Below are 20,177 nucleotides of genomic sequence, written 5' to 3'. Positions count from 1 at the left end.
GCAAGAACAGCAGCTTCCTGTATAGTTCAATCAAGGCAGAAAAATTCAGCCAGCAAATGCAGAGCACAAGATGAACTAACACTGTGTAAGTTATTGTGGCAATCTGATTCATCAGAATCCATCATCTGCTTTCACTGTCGAGAGAATGGAGCAGCAGGGACACACACAGAAAGTGTTATAGCAGCCTGAGAGCATAATATAGATGTAAAAGGGAGCGTTGGAAATTGGGGCCAAGCATTAATGGCAACACTTTGCTGCAGTGTGGTGAGCAGAGAGCAGATGAATGGAGAGGCTGGGAACTGAAGGGCGAGGAGGATCCAGGTGCAGTGTTTGCGCTCTCTTTGTGACAGCCTGTGCTGGGGTTCCTCCCTGTGTGTCTGTGCCAGGCTGGCAGGCTCCTCCTCCTGTTTGGACAAAGCCCCTCTGCTCCAGGAGCAGCTCCAGGTGCTGTCCTGGGATATTCCCCTCCAACACTGGGCTGTGGAAAAAGCGAGGAACTGCTGCTCTCAGCACTCCCTGCTTTAGGGAGTGAGCTGGACAGTCACAGAATGGGTTGGGTTGGAAGGAACTTTAATGATCATCCAGTTCCTACCCCCTGCAGGGCAGGGACACCTTCCACTAGACCAGGTTGCTCCAACCTGGCCTTGGACACTCACAGGGATCCAGGGACAGCCACAGCTTCCCTGGGCCTCCCCACTCTCAGAGGGAAGAATTTCTTCCAAATACCTAATCTAGATCCACCTTCTTCCAGTTGCAGCCTATGAGGAATTTCCTGTGACAGAGCTCGCTGTGAGCAGGTGTGGCCTGCCTGGTGTGTGTGTGTTTGCAGTGAAGAGGTTCCATCAGAGGGGATGTCCTGTGACTGCTGGAACAGCTGCTGGAGCTCCTTGAGGACACTCACCGGCCCACATGGACGGAGGTTCGGAGTTTGGGACTGCCCATGGGAGCCCTGCTAGTAAATCCCTGCTGGAATTAGCACTAAACTGAACCTGGCTCGTTGCAGCCCACAAAGGGCTCTGATTGAATCTGCTGACTTAAAGTGATGAAAAACATCCAAACTGACCAATCTGATTCCTGGTAACTGTCCTGGGTGACGAGCTCCTTCCCCTGCAGAAAAGCAGAGGGCAGTGCCTGTGGCAGGACTGCTTTACTGTGCAGCAAATCCTGTGCAGTGCCGAGGAAGCACTTCTGGGGCAGAACACAGCAGTACAGGGAGGATGAGATCTGTCCCCTTTCCTTACCAAGCAAAGCCAGGCAGCACTGCCTGCTTGGTGGCAAGGTGCTGTTTTCCTGCTGCAGGTGGGGCTGTGCTGAAGGGCTGTCATGGCACCACCGTGTTTATTAAAGGATCACGCTTCTTCCACAGCACAACTTCATTTTCAAGAGCACAGAAGTTTGTTCAGAGCAGACAGATGGCCTCAGATCAGCTTCTGCTGCAAATGACTACTTGAATCTTAGGTACGAGGCATGATTCAAACCTGACTGCTGGAGGTGCCAGGAAAATAAATGATAGCTGCCAGGGCTGCAGTCTGTTGCCCAGCTAATTCCCAAAATCAGACTCTTGCTACTGAGAGCTGACAGCAGGGTTCAGAGATGACAAATGATCAGAAAATAACACAGACTGTGCAGGCCTTTGGTCTGATCTCTGTCCAAGCCTGAAGAGTCAGCACTGGCCCTCTGCAAAAGCTGCTCTTTTGTCCCAGAAGATACAGGTCACACATGGAATTTATGATTAATCCTCATTGTTAGAGCATGAATCTTCAGCACATTATAATTACTTTAATTAGTTCTCAGTGTTTTGTACTGTCTGTGGAGAGATACCTGCTTACCTTCCTCCCCTGAGACCTGGTCTCTACAGGACCTATCTGAGGTGGGTGAGGGAATAGTTGTACCCCTAGGGCTATGTGCAACATTCAAAGCAGTCTGACAGTATCAATTAGGGCCAGGAAAACTTTCAATCTGTGGCAGGGCTTGGGCTGAAACAATGTGGCTGTTTGATACTCTGTTTAATGTCTCTAACTTTCTTGGGTCCATTTAACTGTTTAGGAACTGGTTGTTTGCTTTTTTTGTTAAAACGCAGGTAATGGATGCAACCTCTCATTTTTGACTTTGGCCTAAAAGCTCCCATTGCCCAGGAAGTTTTGAAGCTCACCCCTTTTACTCGTTTGTTAAATTTTCATTTTATTGAGCTTATCTCTGCACACACCTGGTTCCTTACTCCCCCCTCAGAAATAAACCGAGTTGTACAAATGCCATACCTCATTTTACACCTCTACCAACAAAATGCAACCTCTTGGTCACACGGGTCTCCCTTGAAAGGAAAGAGCAATTTGTAGCAGTTCTTTGCCTAGTCCTTCATGCCTCCCCCCGGCGCTGAACTCGGCAGAGAGCTCCCTGAAGGTGATGCAGACACGGCGGTGCTTGATGTGCCTGCGGTGGATGCCGTGTTTCCACTTGTACCGAGCATCCCCGTGCAGCACCACCAGCGACCTCTGGGGCAAGAGGATGGCCACACTCACCTCCTTCCCTGGAACCAGCCTTGGGGACAAAAAGCACTTGGTTCCCTCTTCTCCTGAACTTCTGCACGCTGATGTCTGCGTGAAAGGTGCAGGAGGACTTAATTTCTCTGTACTGGAAATGGGAAATAATTGGATGGTGTCCTCTGAATCACAGGACATGGAGAGCACAGTTTTTGAGAGCAGGTTCAGGCTGACCAGGCGCTCCCCCCAGAGCCACCAGTCATCAAAGTGGGGGTCGATGGCAGAGCCCCTCTCTGGTCTGTAGTCCAGGTTACACTGTTCCACAGGTAAGAAACCACTGAGCACAGCACAGGCCTTCATCTGTGCCACAATCTTCCTGCTGAAACTTGGCAAGCCAGTAAAGCAGCCAGCTTTCAGCCTTTGTTTCTTGAAGTTCACTTTGGGTCCATAGTCCTGTTGGAAAAGAAGAGGGAGGAAAAAGCTAGTGTAAAGGAAAAATCTAGGACAAGTCTTTTTGGAGAGGCTGTTCCTGCAGTGTTCTGTTCTCATCTCTTCCAGTGACCTGGTTGCCAGGTTGCAAAAGGACTCAGTGAATCTACATTAATCTCTCTGGATTTATAAAGTAAAACCAAATCTGAACATACACTTCTTTCCCTTGGAGAGAGCGTGAACTTTAATGCTTGAACACACACCATCAAATAATGTTTGTTGTAACTATCACGTATTTTTCAAGAAGTTGATTTCAATTACAGGTAATTCCTGCCATTGATTTCAGAAAAAGCTTTCAAAGGAAAACACTTAATGAAACATCTCAGTAGTTTGGGTTTTAACTGAAAACAGCTTTCCTTTTCCAGAAGGATCTAAGATCAGATGTGCTTCTAAAGTCCAACCTGTTTCTTTCGGCCAGACTGTGATGGTTTCCAGTCGTCTCGATCCATCAGTTCCACTATCTCACACTCTTCATCTTCACTAATGAACTCCTCCACCAGGAACACCCCTGGAAAGGGAAATGCCCAGCCAGCAAATTCCGAGTGCTCATTTCCTTTAGCTAGGCCTGTTGCTGGACAGTAAGTGAAATTATCTTCTCCCTGTGGAAATGACAACGGAAAAGAAAAAAAGCAATAACACATTTCCATTATTTACCCCTGCAACTTTGGTATTGCAGCATGAAAACTTGTACAGTATTCTTGCAGACAAGAAAAATGTTACAGTTGCTTTTGGGGAACAACTATTCCCTGCTCTTTTTTTTTTCCAGCTGCAGCATCACTGTGTTGCTTGTTTGAATCTGCCTTTCTTTCCTAGTGATGTCTTTATCCTGGAAAAGACAGGAAAGAACCGATGATCGTCAGGGCCACAGCTATAAGGAGATTAGTGGTGGGTATTGCTGTAGAGATATGATTTGTCATAGCAATAAACGTTGAATGAGGGAAGTTGATGAAAATCGCGCAGGCCACAAGGGTAAGCCGTAACAAATGGATGTGAATGTAACACGTGAGGCTCAGGTGAGCTCCGACTCTGCTTCTGTTACTGAAGTGAACAATTCACAATACCCGGGGGAGGGGGGGGGGCTCTGCCTCGTCCCCGTCGTGTGAACCCGGGGTCCCGGCCCCGCTCCGGGCACGGGGGTCCCGCAGCCGCCCCGCCCCGAGGGGCCACGGCCGGCGCCCCCCGCCGCCCCCCGGCTCCTCCCGCCGCCCCGCCCCGCCGCCCGCCCCCTCCCCGGTACCTGCGGGGGCGGAGCGGCCGGCGCGGGCCCCTCGCAGAGCAGGCAGGAACGGATCCCCTTGCAGCCGCAGCCCGACCCTCCGCCGCCGCCTGCCGCCTGCATCTCGCCGGCTGCGCCGAGGGCACAGCCCCCCCCTCTCCCGCTCCTCCTCCTCCTCCCGCCCTTCCTTCCTCCTCGGCTCCTCTTCCTCCTCCCCGGCAGCTTCCAGGTGAGGGCAGCGGGGCTGGGCGCAGGCCGCGGGGCCGGGCAGCGGGGGTGGAGGGGGGTGCGGGCGGACTCGCGCTCCCAGCAGCCCCCGCGGCGCGCCCGGGCCCCGCACCGCAGTTCGGCGCCGTGAGGGACGCCGGGAGTTGTAGGCGCGGCGCACGCCCCGTGAGGGCGCCTCAGGCCGCGGCTGTCGCCGGACCCCGCGGTGCTCGGTGTCCGGAGGCGGCGGTGACGGGCGAGGCCTCGGGCCAGGGCCGAATCTGCCCCGCCCGGCCCGGTCCGGCCCTGCCCACGGGCGGAGCCACGGCCTGCGCCCGCAGCCGGTGATACCCCGCGGCCCGGAGGCCGTCTCAGCGTGCGCAGACAGCCCGGCATCCGTGGCCGTTTCACCCCCGGGGCATCGCGCGCATCGCGTCCCGGGGCAGCTCCAAGCAAACACGTTCAGGTCAGGGGGATGCCCGGCTCTGGGGCTTCATCCCGGGAGCTGCGGTGGGGCAGGAGGGGCCAGCAGCTCCCGGGATAACCGAACGTTCCCTCTGCGGCATCACCCGCGATGCTGTGGGGATGGGACATGCCATGTCTGGCCTTCCCTGCAGCTCCTGCCGTGTCACAGCTGTGTCTGGGGTGTCAGTGTGCCAGGGAGAGGGCGATGGGAGCATCCACAGTCACTGGTGTCATATTTTTATTAGAGGCACAGGGTCTGAGGGAGGTTTGGTTGGATCAGCCTGACCCTGTGGTTTGGCTCACAGCGAGGGCTCTGTCGAATCAAATCCCAAATAGCTGGTGTTTAAAGTGGTTTTCAGTCCAGCTCTTTGTGTTCCTGTACAGTATTTCAGTGTATACAATATTGCAGTGCCCCGTTGCTCATCAAACAATGTTGCAGGTGCTGTAGGTGTGTAGTGCTGCTGAAACCAAGCCCAAGGACAGCTCAGTGCCCCGTGTGCTCCTCATGATGTGCTGGAGTGGCATTTAGGCAGCGTTGATCTAACACAGAAAGACAGGAGCGAGCCTGGCCTTGGAGCTCTGTTCTCTTTTATTTCCCTCTCTTGGAATCTGTGTCAGGAAGAGTGGGAAGACCTCAACCAGTCATTTCATGGAGCTCTTTTGGCCCTGTCAGCATTGTTATTCCAAATATCAGCATATCCCTCTGTGTATATGTGTGTACTGAAACATCAGTTAATTGCCAACAAGACAGAGAACACTGTTGATTTTTTTTTTTCCTTGATGAGGAAATTATGTCCTTGGTTGGTGTGTGTTTAAATTTCTGCTGATTAATTCAGTTTTCAAAAATTTTGGGGAATTTAGAAATCATCAGCTAAGAGTCTGTCTAGCTGGTCAGGCCAGTGAGCAGTGTCACTTTCTTGGGAGAAAAACCTTCACAGCAGGTGTATTGACTCTTACTGCTGCTTTTTGTTTGAAAGACTGTTGGAATTCCTGGAGCAGAGCCCAGGAGAGGCACAAACAGTGCCTGTGATGCTGTCCTGGTCCTGAATGCCATCGCTCAGGGACAGCTTTCACCTGCAGCAAGTCTGTCAATCCAACAGCCATGGGATGTATCCCTGTTGTTTTGGAGATGGATTGGATCAGTGTGCTGGGAGCCTGTGCCCAATCTAATAATAGTCTCTGCCATGTTCATTTCAACCAAGTAAAAAAGGTGACTTCCAATACAGCAGCAAAATCAGTAGATAACCTCATAAAATTTTTTCTTTCCCTTGGAGCTGTTGAAAGCATTTCCTCTTGTTCCCTTTTGTTTTATCAGGAAGGTAACCAGAAGACATCCTACACCTGACTGATCAGTGATTCCAGTAGGGAGGTGGAGATTAAAAATGTCAAAGATTACTACAGAACTTCTTTTGGAAAGAGCAGTTCCAAGATCTACGAGGCTCCGAAAGATTGAGACGCTGAAGTAAGTGCAAACAGCCCCATGGAAAATTCCAGATGAATTCAACCTGCCAGTCTTTTTGTCTGTGTGTCTTTCTTCCCCTAAACATTTTTTACTTTGAAAAGCAAGTTTCAAAGCACAGAACTGAGAGGGCATTCCCAGTGCAGGATCAGAGAGTAGTGGTGGCACTGTATTCACTAGAGAGGTTATTGGCAGATGTCACCTTTTTTTTTCCATTTCTATTGTATATTTGCTGTCATTCTCTCTGTGAAACTGCTCAAGGCTGGATCCTGATTTCTTAACCCCAAGGTATCATCCCTACCCCTAAAGCCCTTGGATACTGGCTAGCAATTGCTTAATATGAATAAGAGAATCTTCCAGCATGGATTTCAGAGGGTTTTTAAAGTATTTTTGGCATTATTTACCTTCCATTTTCCTCTCCCTCCATCATATTTCATCTCTTCTAAATCCAGTTATTCTACTACCTCAAACATTGCAGAGGGAGAGAATAAACTCTGAATCACTTAAAAACCACTAAAATCAGTTTTGTCACTCTGGTCCTTAAAAGAGGTCATTGCAAACATGTGTCTTTCCAAATGTTTAACACAGTGGAATTTCACTGTTCCGGAGCTGGCCAATCCAAGTGGCTCAGCTGGCTGTTTTCTGGCTGGCACCTTTGTTGTTATTGTTGCTGATGTCAGGGGGTTTGGGTTTCACATGTACTTTTAAAAGTTATTTCTTTCAGTTTGCTCTGTGCTAAAGTAATTATTTTTAGGGAGAAACTCACATGTTTCTCTGAGGAGTATCACTGTTAACAGAGTGGTGGGGAAATGTTTGAAGGTGTGGATTTTTGGAGAGTGGCATTCTCCATGCGGCTTCATACTGGTTGTATTTCAGAAAGTCTGTTTGGAAAACACCACTGAGTTTTTCTCCAAAAGGACACTACAGTCACAGCTCTGCAGCCAGCTGGATTGTCCTCAACCTTTCTTATCAGCTCTGACTGGCTGGTTACACTTCTGAGACGGCAAGTGAAGGAGAAAGGATCTTGCTTTCTGGATTTACTTGTCTCATTTAGTCACACTTCATTAATATCTAGAAGCCTTTATTTTAAACTAGTCATTAGAGACAGATTCTGTTTGTTAAAGGAACTCAAGCTTATGCCCTCAAGAGATGTTGGCTGCCAGGGCTGGAAGCTCCCCTTGGAGCTCACCTAAATGATCTAACCAAATATAAATGACCCTGCTTATAATAAGCAGTTTTCACTTTCTTACAGAGAAGGGATATTTCTTTTCCCCTCATTAATATTGTACCACTTCCTCTTTCAGAACAGAGTTCTTCTGTTTTGGTGGCAGTCTTGGAATTTTGTTAGGTGAATTTCTGCATTTACCACTGGAAGCTTTTGCAGCAAAACTCACTGTAGAATAAGTGGAAAAATCACTTTTTTTGTCGAGTTAGTTCTTTGAAAACAACCAAATTATTTGGGGACAGACTCTGCACTTGGCCCGAAGTATGAAATAATTAATGTAGTGTTTTCTATGGACAGGGTAGACCAAGGGTATGGTGTCTTGAATTGACACAGCTTGCCTTATTGAATCAACATTGCACAGTAATAAAATACCAAACCTTTTAGAGGTGCAGTAATTTTTTCTATAAAATAAGAACTTTTCTGGTGATTTAGTGCTCCCAGCCAGCTCAGTTACCCCTAGGAGATTATCTGAATTGCAGGTTAATTGTACTTTGGCAGACCTGAGTCTCTGATGGTGGCTGTTAGCTCAGACACATCAGCTATCCCACAGTGTGCCCACAACCCAGAATGCTGCCACCAGAAAAAGCAGGCTGGGTCAGTTGTACCCAGGGAGTTGTACTGGACTGAGGTGCCAACAGGTGGGACTGTCTGTGCTATGAAATTAGCATTTGTTCTTCCAGTGAGCTGCAGGTAGTTCATGGGTTTTGTGGTTTTTTTTGTTTTCAGCCTGTCCAAGCTGCAATTGAAGACCGGAGATTTAGACCCACGCTTGTTTTCCCGCCTGAGGCACCTGCAGAAACTTGATCTCTCTGATAATTTACTGGACAAATTTCCCAACAGCCTAACTCTCCCTGATCTGCGAGTCCTGAACTGCAACAATAACAAGCTGGAAGATGTAACTGCCCTGAAACAGTTCCCTCTGCTTGAGGAGCTCACCTATGAGAACAATGTGTACTTGACAGTGAGTTACCCCCCTCCTAACATTAAACAGAGAGGCAAACAAACAGCAGTTGTGCAAAGTTCTTATATATTGTTCTTGGGCAGCAGGTGCTAGGGCATTTGAGAAAGCAGCCAGCCTTTGTGTGGCATTTAACCCCTTTGTGCCACTATTTCTCAATCTGCAGAAATGACTTGCCCGAAACCACTCGGGTATTAAAATCTGTGTCTTGAAATCCTGATTCTCTCTGCCAAAGTCCTGTCTTGGGTGACTTCTCAGGCACAGTACCTTATGCTCATGCTACTGTAAAATACAGTAATGACTGTGTAGAGTTGTTCTTACAGAAACACACAATCACAGAAAGGTTTGGGTTGGAAGGGACTTTAATGCTCATCTTGTTCCACCCGCTGCCATGGACAGGACACCTTCCATTAGACCATGTTGCTTTCAGCTCCATCCAATCTGGTCTAAAACAGTCCCAGGGCTGGGACAGCCACAGCTTCTCTAGGCAACCTGTGCCAGTGCATCACCACTCTCACAGTAAAGAGTTTCTTCCTAATATCAAATGCGAGTTTTATTTCCTAATATCTCTGTTAGTTTTAGTGCCCTCTGTGCTCTAGAAAAGCAGACTGGGTCCTCAGATGAGGGTTTAAACTTGGTGGTTAGTCTGGTTCAGATTTTGACTTCTCCCAGGAGGATCTGCTGACTGTACAAGTCAAACATCCCAAACTGATTTTACTTGTGCTGTGAACTGGCATCAGCCACTCTCCATCCCCACATGCTTGTTTGCTGTTGCAAACTGGCAGTATGTGTGTGTGTGTGTATGGCAAGCTATCTGACTTAAAATGCATCTGACTCCAGGAATTCCTGCTGGAATTCCATCACTGGAGGCAGGACAGGCCTTCCCCTGTGTTAGAGTTCAGGGATATGAGCAGAGCTCCCAGCCTTGCACTCAGGCCCTGCAGATGATCAGTTACACAGCCCTCACCCAGTGCTGGATGGTAGCACTGCCTGAGGGTTGGGCAGCTCTGTTTGCAGTTTAATATCCCAGCTCATAGAGAACATTAATTCACACCTAAAATGTGAAATTCAAGTTGAAAATCCTGAGGAGATTTTAAGAAATGGCTTTTCCTTACTAAAAATATCATTCTCATATAGGCTGTATTTTAATCAAGGACTAAAGGTAAAGTACACATGTACAAATTTTATAACTCCAATGTTTTCTCTTTCTAGCTCAATGATGATTATAAAGTAATGTTTCTTTTGCAAAATCTTCGTCTACTCAATGGCAAGGACATAACCAAACTGGCCAACCATGTGAGGCATGTCAACAGCCGTAAGCTCACCAGCAAGGTAAGATGTGGAATATTTCCTTAACCTCTAAACACCTCAGAAATAACTAAATCCTGTGCTCAGTATAGTGACAGAGCTGCAAACAAGCTTCAAGTGGTTTGCAGTACCTGTGGTATGATCTGAGCCCAGCCTGCAGAATGGGCCACCCAGGAAATGTCTTACTGCTGCTTTCTCTGTCACTGCTGGCATCTGCTCTCCCTGTTCTGTGCAGCCAATTTGCCTTTGGTTTAGGTGACAGGAGCAGGGCTAACCAGGTCTGTGCCTGATCCTGTAGTTTTTCAGGTCACTCTCATCATCATTCAGGAATGGGTGCTGCCAGAACAGCTGCAAACACCTCCCCAGCTAATTTAAGTTATTGTACAGGCCTCAGGAATGGGGAGCACAAAACCAGCCTCAGGATAATCTTGCTTTTTCCAGCATACACCAGGAATGAGGATTTGTTCTTTCTTCTTCAATTGTGAATGTTTAGAACTCTGTTTTCCCTCATTTGTCTGCACAATTTAGCTCCTGACAGATTGCTCCCACAAGGCATCGTTGTGATCTTGACCGAAATTATTGTCCAATTATGAAAAAGGTTTGGTTGTCTGGTTGTTTTGTGTATTACTGCTCTTACCATTCCTATTCTAGTTAATTGATCTTCTTAATTCCTTCTGTGTGACAGTGGAGAAAAAAATTAAATACTGAAAACTAGGATGAGTTGTGCTGAGTGTTGTCTGCATAAAACTTTTGAACATCAAAGGGTCTTTGTGAGGGCTGCTTAGTCTCTTGTCCCAGACAACTGATCATGGTTGGCTGTTTAATGAGACACCAAACTCTCCTCTGTGCTGTTCTTTCTGTGGTATCAGTGCCCTGATGCCTTTCCCTGATGTTATTTGTACTTGCCTGCCCAGTTTTTAGTCCTGTGTCTCAATGTAAAAATGTCTGTTTGGTCCAAATGCTGGTGGATGTGTTACTGCTCATCCCATCAGAGCAGTAAACTCTGTGCTGGCAGGTGAGCATCCTGTAGGTCAGCAGCCTTTTGGAGTCCAGGTATCTCTCTAAAGGGGTCCATGCTGACAGTGTCTGCTTAGCCACACTCCAGCTTGGTACAGAGGAACTGACTTTCTCATTAGCTGAAGTGGTCATTTGAATGTGAATAAATAAGGTGATGTCATTGTGTAGGGTGCAGCACTCAGGGTGGGCCACTTCTTAAATGCTTTCACAAGTTCTCTTGTTTTTTCTGTTGAATAAACTCAGTCTTTCTGCCTAGGTTACTGCTCACTGGGAAAAATTCTTCCGTGACCAACTCCCTGAGAAATACACAGCTGAGCAGGTGAAGTCCATCAAGAAAAAGTTCCTGAAGTCAGTACAGACCAATGTGGTGTACGGGCCCAGCACACTTAGCGAGTTCACCCGCTGGCGGGTAGGTGACATCCCACTCACCCTCCTGTTCTCCAGGCAAGGACCCTGCTCCTGGTTCTGCATGGACTGAATTAAAACACTCCATGGATTTGGGTGCTCTAGCTGACTAGTGGTATCACTTTTTGTCTTTCTTCACTGCTTTGTTAAGCAGTTATAGACCACCAGGACTAAATGTGCACCAAGTTGAAATGTCATTAAACATTGGTTTTTAATTCATTAGCAATAATGATACTTGTACTAATTAATCAGACTGCAGTATCCTTAATACTTAATTATTTGCAAATTAATTTAATGGTAACCTTTACTCTTGATGAAAGAGAAAAGATAATGACAGAAGTGTAGTTGCTCCCAGCAGGGAAAGACACCATTTAGTTTGTAACATTTGTTTTATTTGTATGTTCATATACACAATTGAGGCTTCCATCTCTCTCCTTTGTCTTGTTTTGTTGCTGTGCTGTTGTTTCCACAGCTGTGTACTCTGAATGCCCATGACAAAGTGAAGTTCTTGGGTCATGTAATGTCAGCTGGGGACTCCACCACCACTTGTGAAATTCACACAGAATAATGGGAGCAGATATTAAAAACTCAGCAAAGCAGTTCTTTGTGCCAGGACACATCAGAGCTTGACATGCTGTGGCTTTTTTTCCTTCTTTTTTTTTGTTTTTTTTTTGTTTTTGTTTTTTTTTTGTTTTTGTTTTTGTTTTTTAACATATCCACATATTTGTTTCTCAGGTGAAAATGATTGCAGAAGAGTTTCTGTCATACTCACTAGGTCTGGAGTTAAACTCTGATACTGAACCAGAGGAAAAGACAGATGAGAATGAGGAAGAAAGCACAGAAAGCTCCACAGAAGCTGCAGAAAACGTGGCTCAGGTAGGTGATTTTTCCAGTTACATTAGCAATATTCTCTCTGTTTCCTGGGAATTCAGCAGCTTTTGTCAGTTCATATTTATGACCCTTTGGTAACCACAGGGGCAGTCTCAGGATCCAACTTGTATCCAACAGCTCAGGCTTCTTCTTTACAGCCAGATTGAAGCTTTCCCAGAAATATGAAGGTCAGGTTGCTCCCTTAGAGAGTTTCCATTTTCATAGAGGACCAAAAACATTTCATGAGTGCAGTCCTACACACTCCACCTCCTCTAGGAAGAGATATTTTAATTAGAGACCTGGGCTGATGCCTAGCCAGACTCCGCTGGTGTTTGCCTGCTTGGAAATGGCTGCAGATTGAACCCCTGTGGTCCATAGGCCAGATTTGTTTTTCCACACCATATGTAAATTGCAAATAACTGAGACAGGGGAAGGGAGCTGAAAAGGAGGCTGGCTGTGTGGTTTTCATTACCTTCTGCCTCTAGGAGCCCTGCAGCTCTGGGCTCTCTGATTCCTGGAACCCACTCTGTAAGTGTGGGAGGGTACTTGCATTTGAATAATTAATATCTTTGACTTATAAATTATCTGCACATCTTGGGGGAGCTAAAAACCTTCTGCAGAACCTGACAATGTAACGACATGCCTTATAGGTCACAGTAACACCCAGCAAGAGGAAAAGAAATCATTCAAAATCAAGCCCTGGAAACAAGAGGTCCAAGACCAAGGCAAACACCGAGGAGGAAGCTGCAGTTAATCCCAAAAAATCCAGTCGTGTGGAGGATGACCCAGCTCCTGATAAACCAAGAACATCAAACCAACCAGCCAAGGAGACAACCCCTGAGCAGGGAGCTGAAGGGACACAGAAGAATGGGGAGCAGTTTCCCAAGGGACAAAGCAACAGAAGATCCAGCCAGATAACAGGGGAACAGAAAAGCCAGGAGCAGGACAACGGCGTGATTACCTTGACCCCCGTGAAGAATTCCAAGCGCAAGGTACATCTATCAGCCCCCTTGGGCCTGGCTTTGGGCCTCTTGGTTTATAGTGGGAGGAGCTGCCTTCAGGTTTCTACAGAGCTCTGCACAGCCTGGAGCTTATAGTTCGCCAAATATATTGTGAGTTTTGGTTTGGTTTTTTTTGTCATTGTTTTAAATCTCTCAGAGGCATCAAGGGAGAGAAAGGATTCCCCAGGAGACCCCAGTGGATCCCCTCTGGGGGATGGATGGACCAGCGCTCTGAGGTGGTGCACTGAAAGTCTGTGCTTAGAAATGGGACTGGCAAGCCTTGCTCTCAGCTCAAACCAGTGGCTGCATGGGGAAAGGTGTTTCCCCCTCAGCTCAGGCCAGTGGGAATCTAAAGGGTTTTTCATGTTTCTCTGCTATAGGGAATGGGGTTCTCTGCTGGGGTCTGCTGGGCACATCTTTGCTAAACAGTTCTCTGCTGCTTTAGGAGTCTTGAGCATTGTGGCACCTCAGTCTCTCCTGTTCTCCGTAGCACAGAAGGGCTGAAAAATACTTGAGTTTAACTCAGATTGCTGTGTTCAGTAGAGGGTTCTGTCAAGGCAATCACAGAGCGTGTCAGGGGAATGAATTTTCTAAATGTGGATGGTTTATTGTAGGAGGATGTCAGTGCAGAGCCATTGCATTTTCTTCAGTGTCACAGTAAAGGCAACAGCCGCGAGGATTTTAAAACGCAGCTCTGGTCCGGTGTCTTCGAGCCAGTGCTAGACTCTGGAGCCAGGAAAGGTGAGCTCTTAAAGAGGTTTGCAGGATTCCCAGAACCACCTGGCTCTGGAATCCCAGCGGACTCCATGCCTTAGACCCCTGCTCTTTCAAGCCGTAGTCTCCGTTGTCAGGAAGAGACTTGCTTACATATTTCTCCTTTGACTTTGATGACAGGAGACTGGGAGAGCACCAGGCAGTGATAAGCTGCAGTCTTCATGCGTTATCCCTGAACCTGGGAACTTCTCACCCATTCTTTTCCTCTTTCAGATCCCATTGTGAGCTCCTCCAGAACCGTGGCAACCTGTGGAGGGGAATCTGTCTGTCTGATTGATTGCGAGACAGGGACGGTGCTGAAAAAGTATAAAGTGGCTACAGAGGTGGGTTGCAAGTGGGAAAGGGTAAGCATTGAATGGGAATACCACAACCTGTAATAATTACACACATACATAATATATATTACAAAGAGGTCTGAAAGTGTTAGTGTGGACAGATGTTAGGATGAAGATAGATAGCAAACATTACTTGCTTATCCTTTTAGCCTGGTTTGGGTTTATTTTTTGATTAGTTTTGGAGATTAGCTTGCCAGTATTCATACAGATGTGTCTGGCTGCTGAGCCTGCTTGACAGCACAGAGGAATAAATATCCTCTTTGTCTATTTTATGTTCTTCTGAGAGCTGTTTTGTGTTTTGATGCTCCATCTTAAATAGTCATGTCATTTCACCTGAGTAGGTCTGAGTAGTAAGTGTCACTTGTGACAGTTGTCTTTTCTCTGAGCTAACAGCCACCGCCCTGCTGGCTGTTCGCTGTCACCCCAGTCTTGTTTTCCTTCTGTCCCAGGAGTTCTTCAGCGTTGCGTGGACAACCCTCACGATGGTAATCAGCGACAGCCGCAAGAAAGCTCACAACATCCTGGCAGCTGCGGGGAGGAGAGGGATTGTCAAACTGATCCACGTGGCAGCTGACTTCTGCTACGGAGAGATAAAGGCTCACAAAAAGCCCATTGCTACTGTCTGCTTCAGCCCAACCCAAGAGACTCACCTCTTCAGTAAGTCAGCTTCAGAATCCCTGGTTTTAGTTCTGATGTGAAAAAGTCAGGACTTTCTTAACAAGGGCAATTGTCAGCAGGGCATGCAGGGACACATGAACAAAAGGCACAGACAGGTGTTAGGGAGAGAACATTGTTACTGTCCTGTGGCAGCAATCTCCAGCAGGAGCAGCTTGTTTCAGCCAGAGCCTGGCTCTTCAGCTGAGGTGCAGCAGCTCCTGTTTCTCCCTTGGTGGCTCTCAGGGTGGCTGTCACACACACATCAGGCACAAACGAGCCCAGTAGTGGATCTGTTCCACGGGGATGAGTAAGAAGAATAGCAGAGAAGGCAGCTAGGAGCCAGGCAGTGGCAGGGCTCCCCTCCAGCACAGCAGCCTATTATGGGCTGTTTAGTTTCATTTTATCCAACAATGTACTTAATTGATTTTGATTTTTTTTATGTGAGTTCTATGCCTCATCTGAGATTTCTATTCAGGTCCTGATGTCAAGCAGAGCTTTGCCACACAGTAGGGCCCACAGAGGCTGTGGCTCATGGACTGCTAATGAACCATCATGTTACAAATTGCAGCTGCATTGTCAGGCTGTACAGTGAGCTGGTACAGGGCCATTCGGGCCACACCTGCACTCCACAGCACATTGTTTCTCTTGCTTACAATTGCCCACATCCTGGAGTGGTTAGAGTGTTACATGAACCATTACAAGAGGAATTTTTTTAAGAATGGGGGGTACTTTTCAAGAACAAGCTCAGGAGTGCCAAAAGGAGAAGCAGAGAAAAGGATAAGGAGGGTGGTGGAAGGGATAAGGAGGTTGGTAGCACAGCCATATAATGGTGTGGACAGCAAGACTCATTATATTTCATTGAAAAATGTAGAGTAATTAAGGGACATTATTTGCATCCTTTTTGAGGAGGGGACACCAACAAACTCTGAGTTTGAGGGCTGCCATCTGATGAGGGTCCAGGTTACTCAGAGTAATCTGTTAGAACTGTTCCTGCTTCCAGTGATGTTTCTCACCCTTTGTCAGTGCCTAACTTTCCCAGTGGGAGCTGTTATGGGTGTGAACACAGTAAGCCATGGATATGTGGAATAAAGTCTGCCTGACAGTAGAGGTTGGAGCTCTTACTTTAGATTCCACCAGGAGCCCTGACCAGAAACGAGCTCAGAGGGCCACTAACTAAAAACTTTGTGAAGCCACAACTCGGCAATGGACGCCAGGATACAAACTTTGTTTTATCTGCCCCTCTTAGAACACAGGATAAGAACACAAACACACACTGACTGTGCATGTGTGACAGTGTCTGGGAAGTGCTGGGCCAGGAGCTTCTGGGGCTGCTGCTGTGCTTTAATGAGCCTTAGAGGGTGACTGTGACTCAGGCAGAGTTGCCAGCTAGCACGAGAAGAGCCAGATGAGCAGCAGTGTCACTGCTTCTCTTCTGTGTCCCACAGCTGCATCCTATGACAAGCGAATTGCACTCTGGGATATTGGGATTCCAGACTGTGACTACAATTTCAAAGCAAGGTAAGGGTTCAAAAACCAGATGTGGCCACTCCAAGAGCCTGTAACTATCACCTCACAGCAGCACTTCTTGTTCTCTGCTTTTTTTTGCTTTTTTTTAGCCAGCTGCTGGTGCTGGAAACAGCTTCTATCCCCCTACGGATTGCCCTGGTCCCCACCTGCCCAGAGCAGTACCTGCTGGCAGGCTGTGAAGATGGCTGCTTTGCCTGGAACATAAAACTGGATAAAGGACAAAAAAGCAGGTGAGAACCACAAGCTGGAGGTCTGCGTTTGCTTTCCATAACAAGAAGGGATAGTCCTAGCAAAAGCTTCATTTCTGAGGAGGTCAGAGCAAAAGCAGCACATCCCACCAAACTTAAAACAGCCTATCTTCCCAAAGTGACCAGAAAAAATAGGAGTATGATGCTCAAGGACTGTTCAGAGCTTGTTTAAAGCTGCAGTCTGCAGGTGTTGCAGGCTGCTTTGCAGGAAGGCTGGCAGGAGTGTAATCCAATACCCCTAAACTTAAGGGTGTGTCATCTCCAGGTAGTGTAACGGAGTGTAAATTTTTGGATCGATTTCCAGTCTCACAGTGAGGCCTCCCCTGCTCCTGGTACGTGAGGTAACCCAGGAAACTGGCACCCTGTGAGAGCTCAGGACAAAATTACAAGGGAGAAGCAAGTAAAGTCATGCCCTGCTGACAAATGTCCTGATGCCTGCTTTTGCAGGATGGAGTGAAACAACAATCTGTTGAGCAAACAGGCATCTGCTGTATTAATAAACCCAGGTAACCAAAAGTGTAAATTCAAGTGAGAATTCATCCGAGCTAGGCAGGACACTCACTAACACACAAATTTCCTTCTGGGCTCTGCAGCAGGGTGCCCTTTCACTGCTGGCTGTTCAGGACTTGGCTCATTTCACCCTTTCCCCTGCTCTAGGCCTTTTGAAGCCATATTCCAGTTTCCTGATGAGGAAAGTGTGACAACATCTCACAGGGTTGATGGTTTGGCTTTTCTCAATGATGATGTTGTTGGTGAGTATAAACTCAATCCCAAAACCAGTGGGGCACTTCAGCATGTGCAGGGTGATGCCAGCATGACAAGCAGAGGGGCTGAAAGGGGTGTGACAGCCTCTTTAGCTTTGTGGGGGCTGCACAGGATGGAGTTGTCTCTCAGAGTTGCTTGTCTTTCCCAAAAATGTCACCTAGAGTGCAAACCCATGCTTGGACAGGACCAGAAATCAGATGGACACAACCCTGAGAGCACACTTGGCCAAGCAGTGCCAGTGTGGAAAGGAGGAGAGTCCCTTTCTGCTCCAGGGCTGGTGGCAACAGTGGTTTTTTTCAGGAGAACTGGGGGTTTCACTTCACAGGCTGGCTCTTTCTGAATAGCTTATGCTTGTTCTGCAGCTCAGGAACATAAGCATAGCACTGAAAATCTCTCTGCAGCCTCCAGTTATCCTGAAATAAAGGTAAAGCAGGTGGAAACAGTTACTGCTGGATAGATGGCTTGAAATTCATATTCTGGATGGACCACCTTTGTCTTGATGCATTTTGCTTCCCAGCAGCTGCCACAGCCTCTCCTTTCCTTTCTTCCCTAGTTTCCAAGAGCTCCAAACCAGGATGCATATATTTGTGGAGTTGGAGCAGGTCTTTTGATGCCAAGGGAAAAGGATGCCAACGGACAATGTCTGCAGTTATTCTGGCTGAGCTGGAGTGGTCCACAACAGACATGTCCTACCTGACACTCAGCACCTGCCCAGGTGGGAGCACTCATTTCCTGAGTTATGCTTTTCCCAGTTGTTTCTGGCTCTCCTTTGATCCATGGGAGCAGCCTTGAGCTGGAGGCAGAGGCCTGGATTTCAGAACCCATCAGAGAGCTCTGCTCTCCCCTCTGCAGCTCTGCAGTGCAGCTCCAGCACTGCACGGCCTCAGCCCAGCACCAGCTGGCTGGAAATAACACCACAAACAAACCTGATCCAGTCAGCACTTCCCAAAACCAGTCTAAAAAATATCAGGAGTAATCCCAAAGCATTTAGCACTAGCTTCTCTACACTAAAGACAGCTGCTTTATCTTCAAATTAATTCTTTCAGAGCAAGATAGATTCATATCTTTGTGCCAGTAAGGGAATTTTGCTGAAATTTGGCACCCTTCATTGAGATCCTGCAGCTCTCCTGGAGCTCTGCTTTACAGCAGAACAGACTCCCAGCTCCACACTCGTTTTCCAGCTTTTTGTTCTGCTCTCACAGCAAAAGAGTACGTGTTCTGTGGGGATGAGAATGGCAGTGTGTGGATGTACGACCTCTCCAACTACACCACGGCCTGGGGCTCTGCAAAGGGGAAGCGCTCAGAGCGGAGCATCTCTCCCACACAGGTAGGTCTGAGGTGCTCTCTGGGCCTCCTTTCCACCCCAGGGCAGCTGATCCCAGTCTCCTGAGCAGGCTTATCCCAGAACATACCTTGTTTTTCCACACCTGACCCTCACAAATAAAAACAATCTCCAGAGCGTGTCAAGGCTGGGACAGGAATGAGAAGCTGCAAAGCAAACCTGTCACCCCCTGCAGCTCTTCCTAGAAGAGCCCTAAAAAAATGGTGGTGGTTAAACTGAGGAGTACAAAAGCACAGGTGTGCAGGCACCACATTCCCCAGGGAGGGAAGCCAGAGTGAACATTCCCTGGCAGAAAAGGGCTCGCTGCTTCCCTGTGCTCACTCACCCTTTTTCTGCCCAGTATTTCCCTCTGGAGATGATTCTCTTTTGGGCAGTCACTGCTCCCTTGCCTGTCCCTCTGAAAGGACAATCACAAACACTCCAAAGGCTCTCACCCACTGGTCTGGAGCTACATTAGACATGAAGTGACCCCGTGTTCCATTATTTCTTCACTGAAAGGGTTATTCAGGTAGTGGAAGACAATGCCATCCCTGAGTCACCATCCCTGGAGGTGCCACCTAGAGCTCTGCTGCACAAGGTGCTGCTCGGTCACAGCTTGGACTCGATGCTCTGGGAGGTCTTTTCCAACCTCAACCATTCTGTGATTCCTCAGGTTTTTTTTGGAAGTGCATTGCCAAGCTCCCAGTCAGTTCCTCTGGGACTGAAGTGCAGCTGTTTTCACTTGTCCCTCCCTGCTCAAGCCCCTTTGTGCAAATCCTGGCCCTTTAGTGTATCCCACAGCTCCACCAGCCCCTCAGAAAAAGGAAGATCCTCTGCCTTGGGATCCCCAGGGCCCCACCTACCCCTCAGACACTCCACCACCCCCTCTGCTCTCCCACAGATCCTCAAGTGGCCGGAGCTCCGGGTGAACGGGGAGCAGCCTCCTGAAATCCTGGTGAACAACGTGGTAGCAGACCCTGCCTTCACCTACCTTGTTGTGCTGACCAGTGTGAACATAACAGCAATCTGGAAGAAGTCATAGTTCCCTGTGCCACAGTTCCACCCCCGTGCTTTGACCTAGTGCAGTATTAGTGACTGTTACCCATGTGCCCATCAGCGTTTTCTAGACCAGCTTTATGTGCAAGATGGAGAGGAAAAAAAAAAAAACAACACAAAAAAAAAAACAAAACCAAGGTTAAGAGTTTGTTAAACTCATCAGTTCATTGTAAACATCCGGTTTCTTTTACTGTAAGTTTTCACAATTTGTGCATTTGTTTTATAGAGATGACAGTTAATAAAACAAAATACCAGTTCAGCTGGCAGTGCCTGGAGTTTTTGGCAGGAAAAGCAGAGAGTTCATCTAGAGCTGTCACTGACCAGCTTCTCATGCCGGAATTGTACCCACAACAACCTCCCCAGCAGCCCAGGACAAATATTTGCCTTAAGACTC

At 47.7% G+C, this 20,177-nt stretch overlaps 2 protein-coding genes across 3 annotated transcripts; one reads left to right on the top strand and one right to left on the bottom strand.

Moving 5' to 3' along the window:
* Positions 1 to 1,844: 1,844 nt before the first annotated feature.
* On the bottom strand, positions 1,845 to 4,314 carry ALKBH4 (alkB homolog 4, lysine demethylase). The gene is made up of 3 exons (XM_005525972.3): positions 4,207 to 4,314; positions 3,371 to 3,568; positions 1,845 to 2,933 (listed from the first exon to the last, which is right to left on the bottom strand). Exons 1-3 carry the CDS (start codon positions 4,306 to 4,308, stop codon positions 2,298 to 2,300), a joined length of 936 nt encoding a protein of 311 aa, XP_005526029.2. The 5' UTR covers positions 4,309 to 4,314; the 3' UTR covers positions 1,845 to 2,297.
* LRWD1 (leucine rich repeats and WD repeat domain containing 1) lies at positions 4,277 to 20,013 on the top strand. 2 transcript variants are annotated; one of them, XM_005525846.3, is made up of 16 exons: positions 4,277 to 4,414; positions 6,173 to 6,319; positions 8,268 to 8,502; positions 9,712 to 9,831; positions 11,081 to 11,233; positions 11,965 to 12,105; positions 12,750 to 13,091; positions 13,715 to 13,841; positions 14,088 to 14,197; positions 14,659 to 14,866; positions 16,312 to 16,384; positions 16,483 to 16,623; positions 17,299 to 17,393; positions 17,960 to 18,121; positions 18,609 to 18,733; positions 19,629 to 20,013. In XM_005525846.3, the coding sequence occupies exons 2-16, from the start codon at positions 6,240 to 6,242 to the stop codon at positions 19,767 to 19,769; spliced, it is 2,253 nt and encodes a 750-aa protein (XP_005525903.1). In that variant the 5' UTR covers positions 4,277 to 4,414; positions 6,173 to 6,239; the 3' UTR covers positions 19,770 to 20,013. The 2 variants fall into 2 exon arrangements, with proteins under 2 accessions (XP_005525903.1, XP_014110568.1); XM_014255093.2 differs by lacking the exon at positions 4,277 to 4,414 and adding an exon at positions 4,541 to 4,858.
* The last annotated feature ends 164 nt before the right edge of the window (positions 20,014 to 20,177 follow it).

This window comes from Pseudopodoces humilis, chromosome 23 (genome assembly GCF_049639895.1).
Source record: "Pseudopodoces humilis isolate 2021_Gansu_Grassland_sample_001 chromosome 23, ASM4963989v1, whole genome shotgun sequence".
NCBI classification, from domain to species: domain Eukaryota; kingdom Metazoa; phylum Chordata; class Aves; order Passeriformes; family Paridae; genus Pseudopodoces; species Pseudopodoces humilis.
The sequence above is the reverse complement of the archived record's forward strand: the minus strand, read 5'-3'. Positions and strand labels throughout refer to the sequence as shown.

Excerpts from the sequence above, each read along its gene's own strand:
- LRWD1 (XM_005525846.3), top strand. The coding sequence starts at position 6,240 with ATGTCAAAGATTACTACAGAACTTCTTTTGGAAAGAGCAGTTCCAAGA. Across the intron at positions 13,092-13,714 it reads TGAAGAATTCCAAGCGCAAG|GAGGATGTCAGTGCAGAGCC; the intron begins GTACATCTATCA and ends GGTTTATTGTAG. Across the intron at positions 14,198-14,658 it reads AGTATAAAGTGGCTACAGAG|GAGTTCTTCAGCGTTGCGTG; the intron begins GTGGGTTGCAAG and ends CTTCTGTCCCAG.
- ALKBH4 (XM_005525972.3), bottom strand. The coding sequence starts at position 4,308 with ATGCAGGCGGCAGGCGGCGGCGGAGGGTCGGGCTGCGGCTGCAAGGGG. Across the intron at positions 3,569-4,206 it reads CGGCCGCTCCGCCCCCGCAG|GGAGAAGATAATTTCACTTA; the intron begins GTACCGGGGAGG and ends TCATTTCCACAG. Across the intron at positions 2,934-3,370 it reads AGTCTGGCCGAAAGAAACAG|GACTATGGACCCAAAGTGAA; the intron begins GTTGGACTTTAG and ends CTTTTCCAACAG.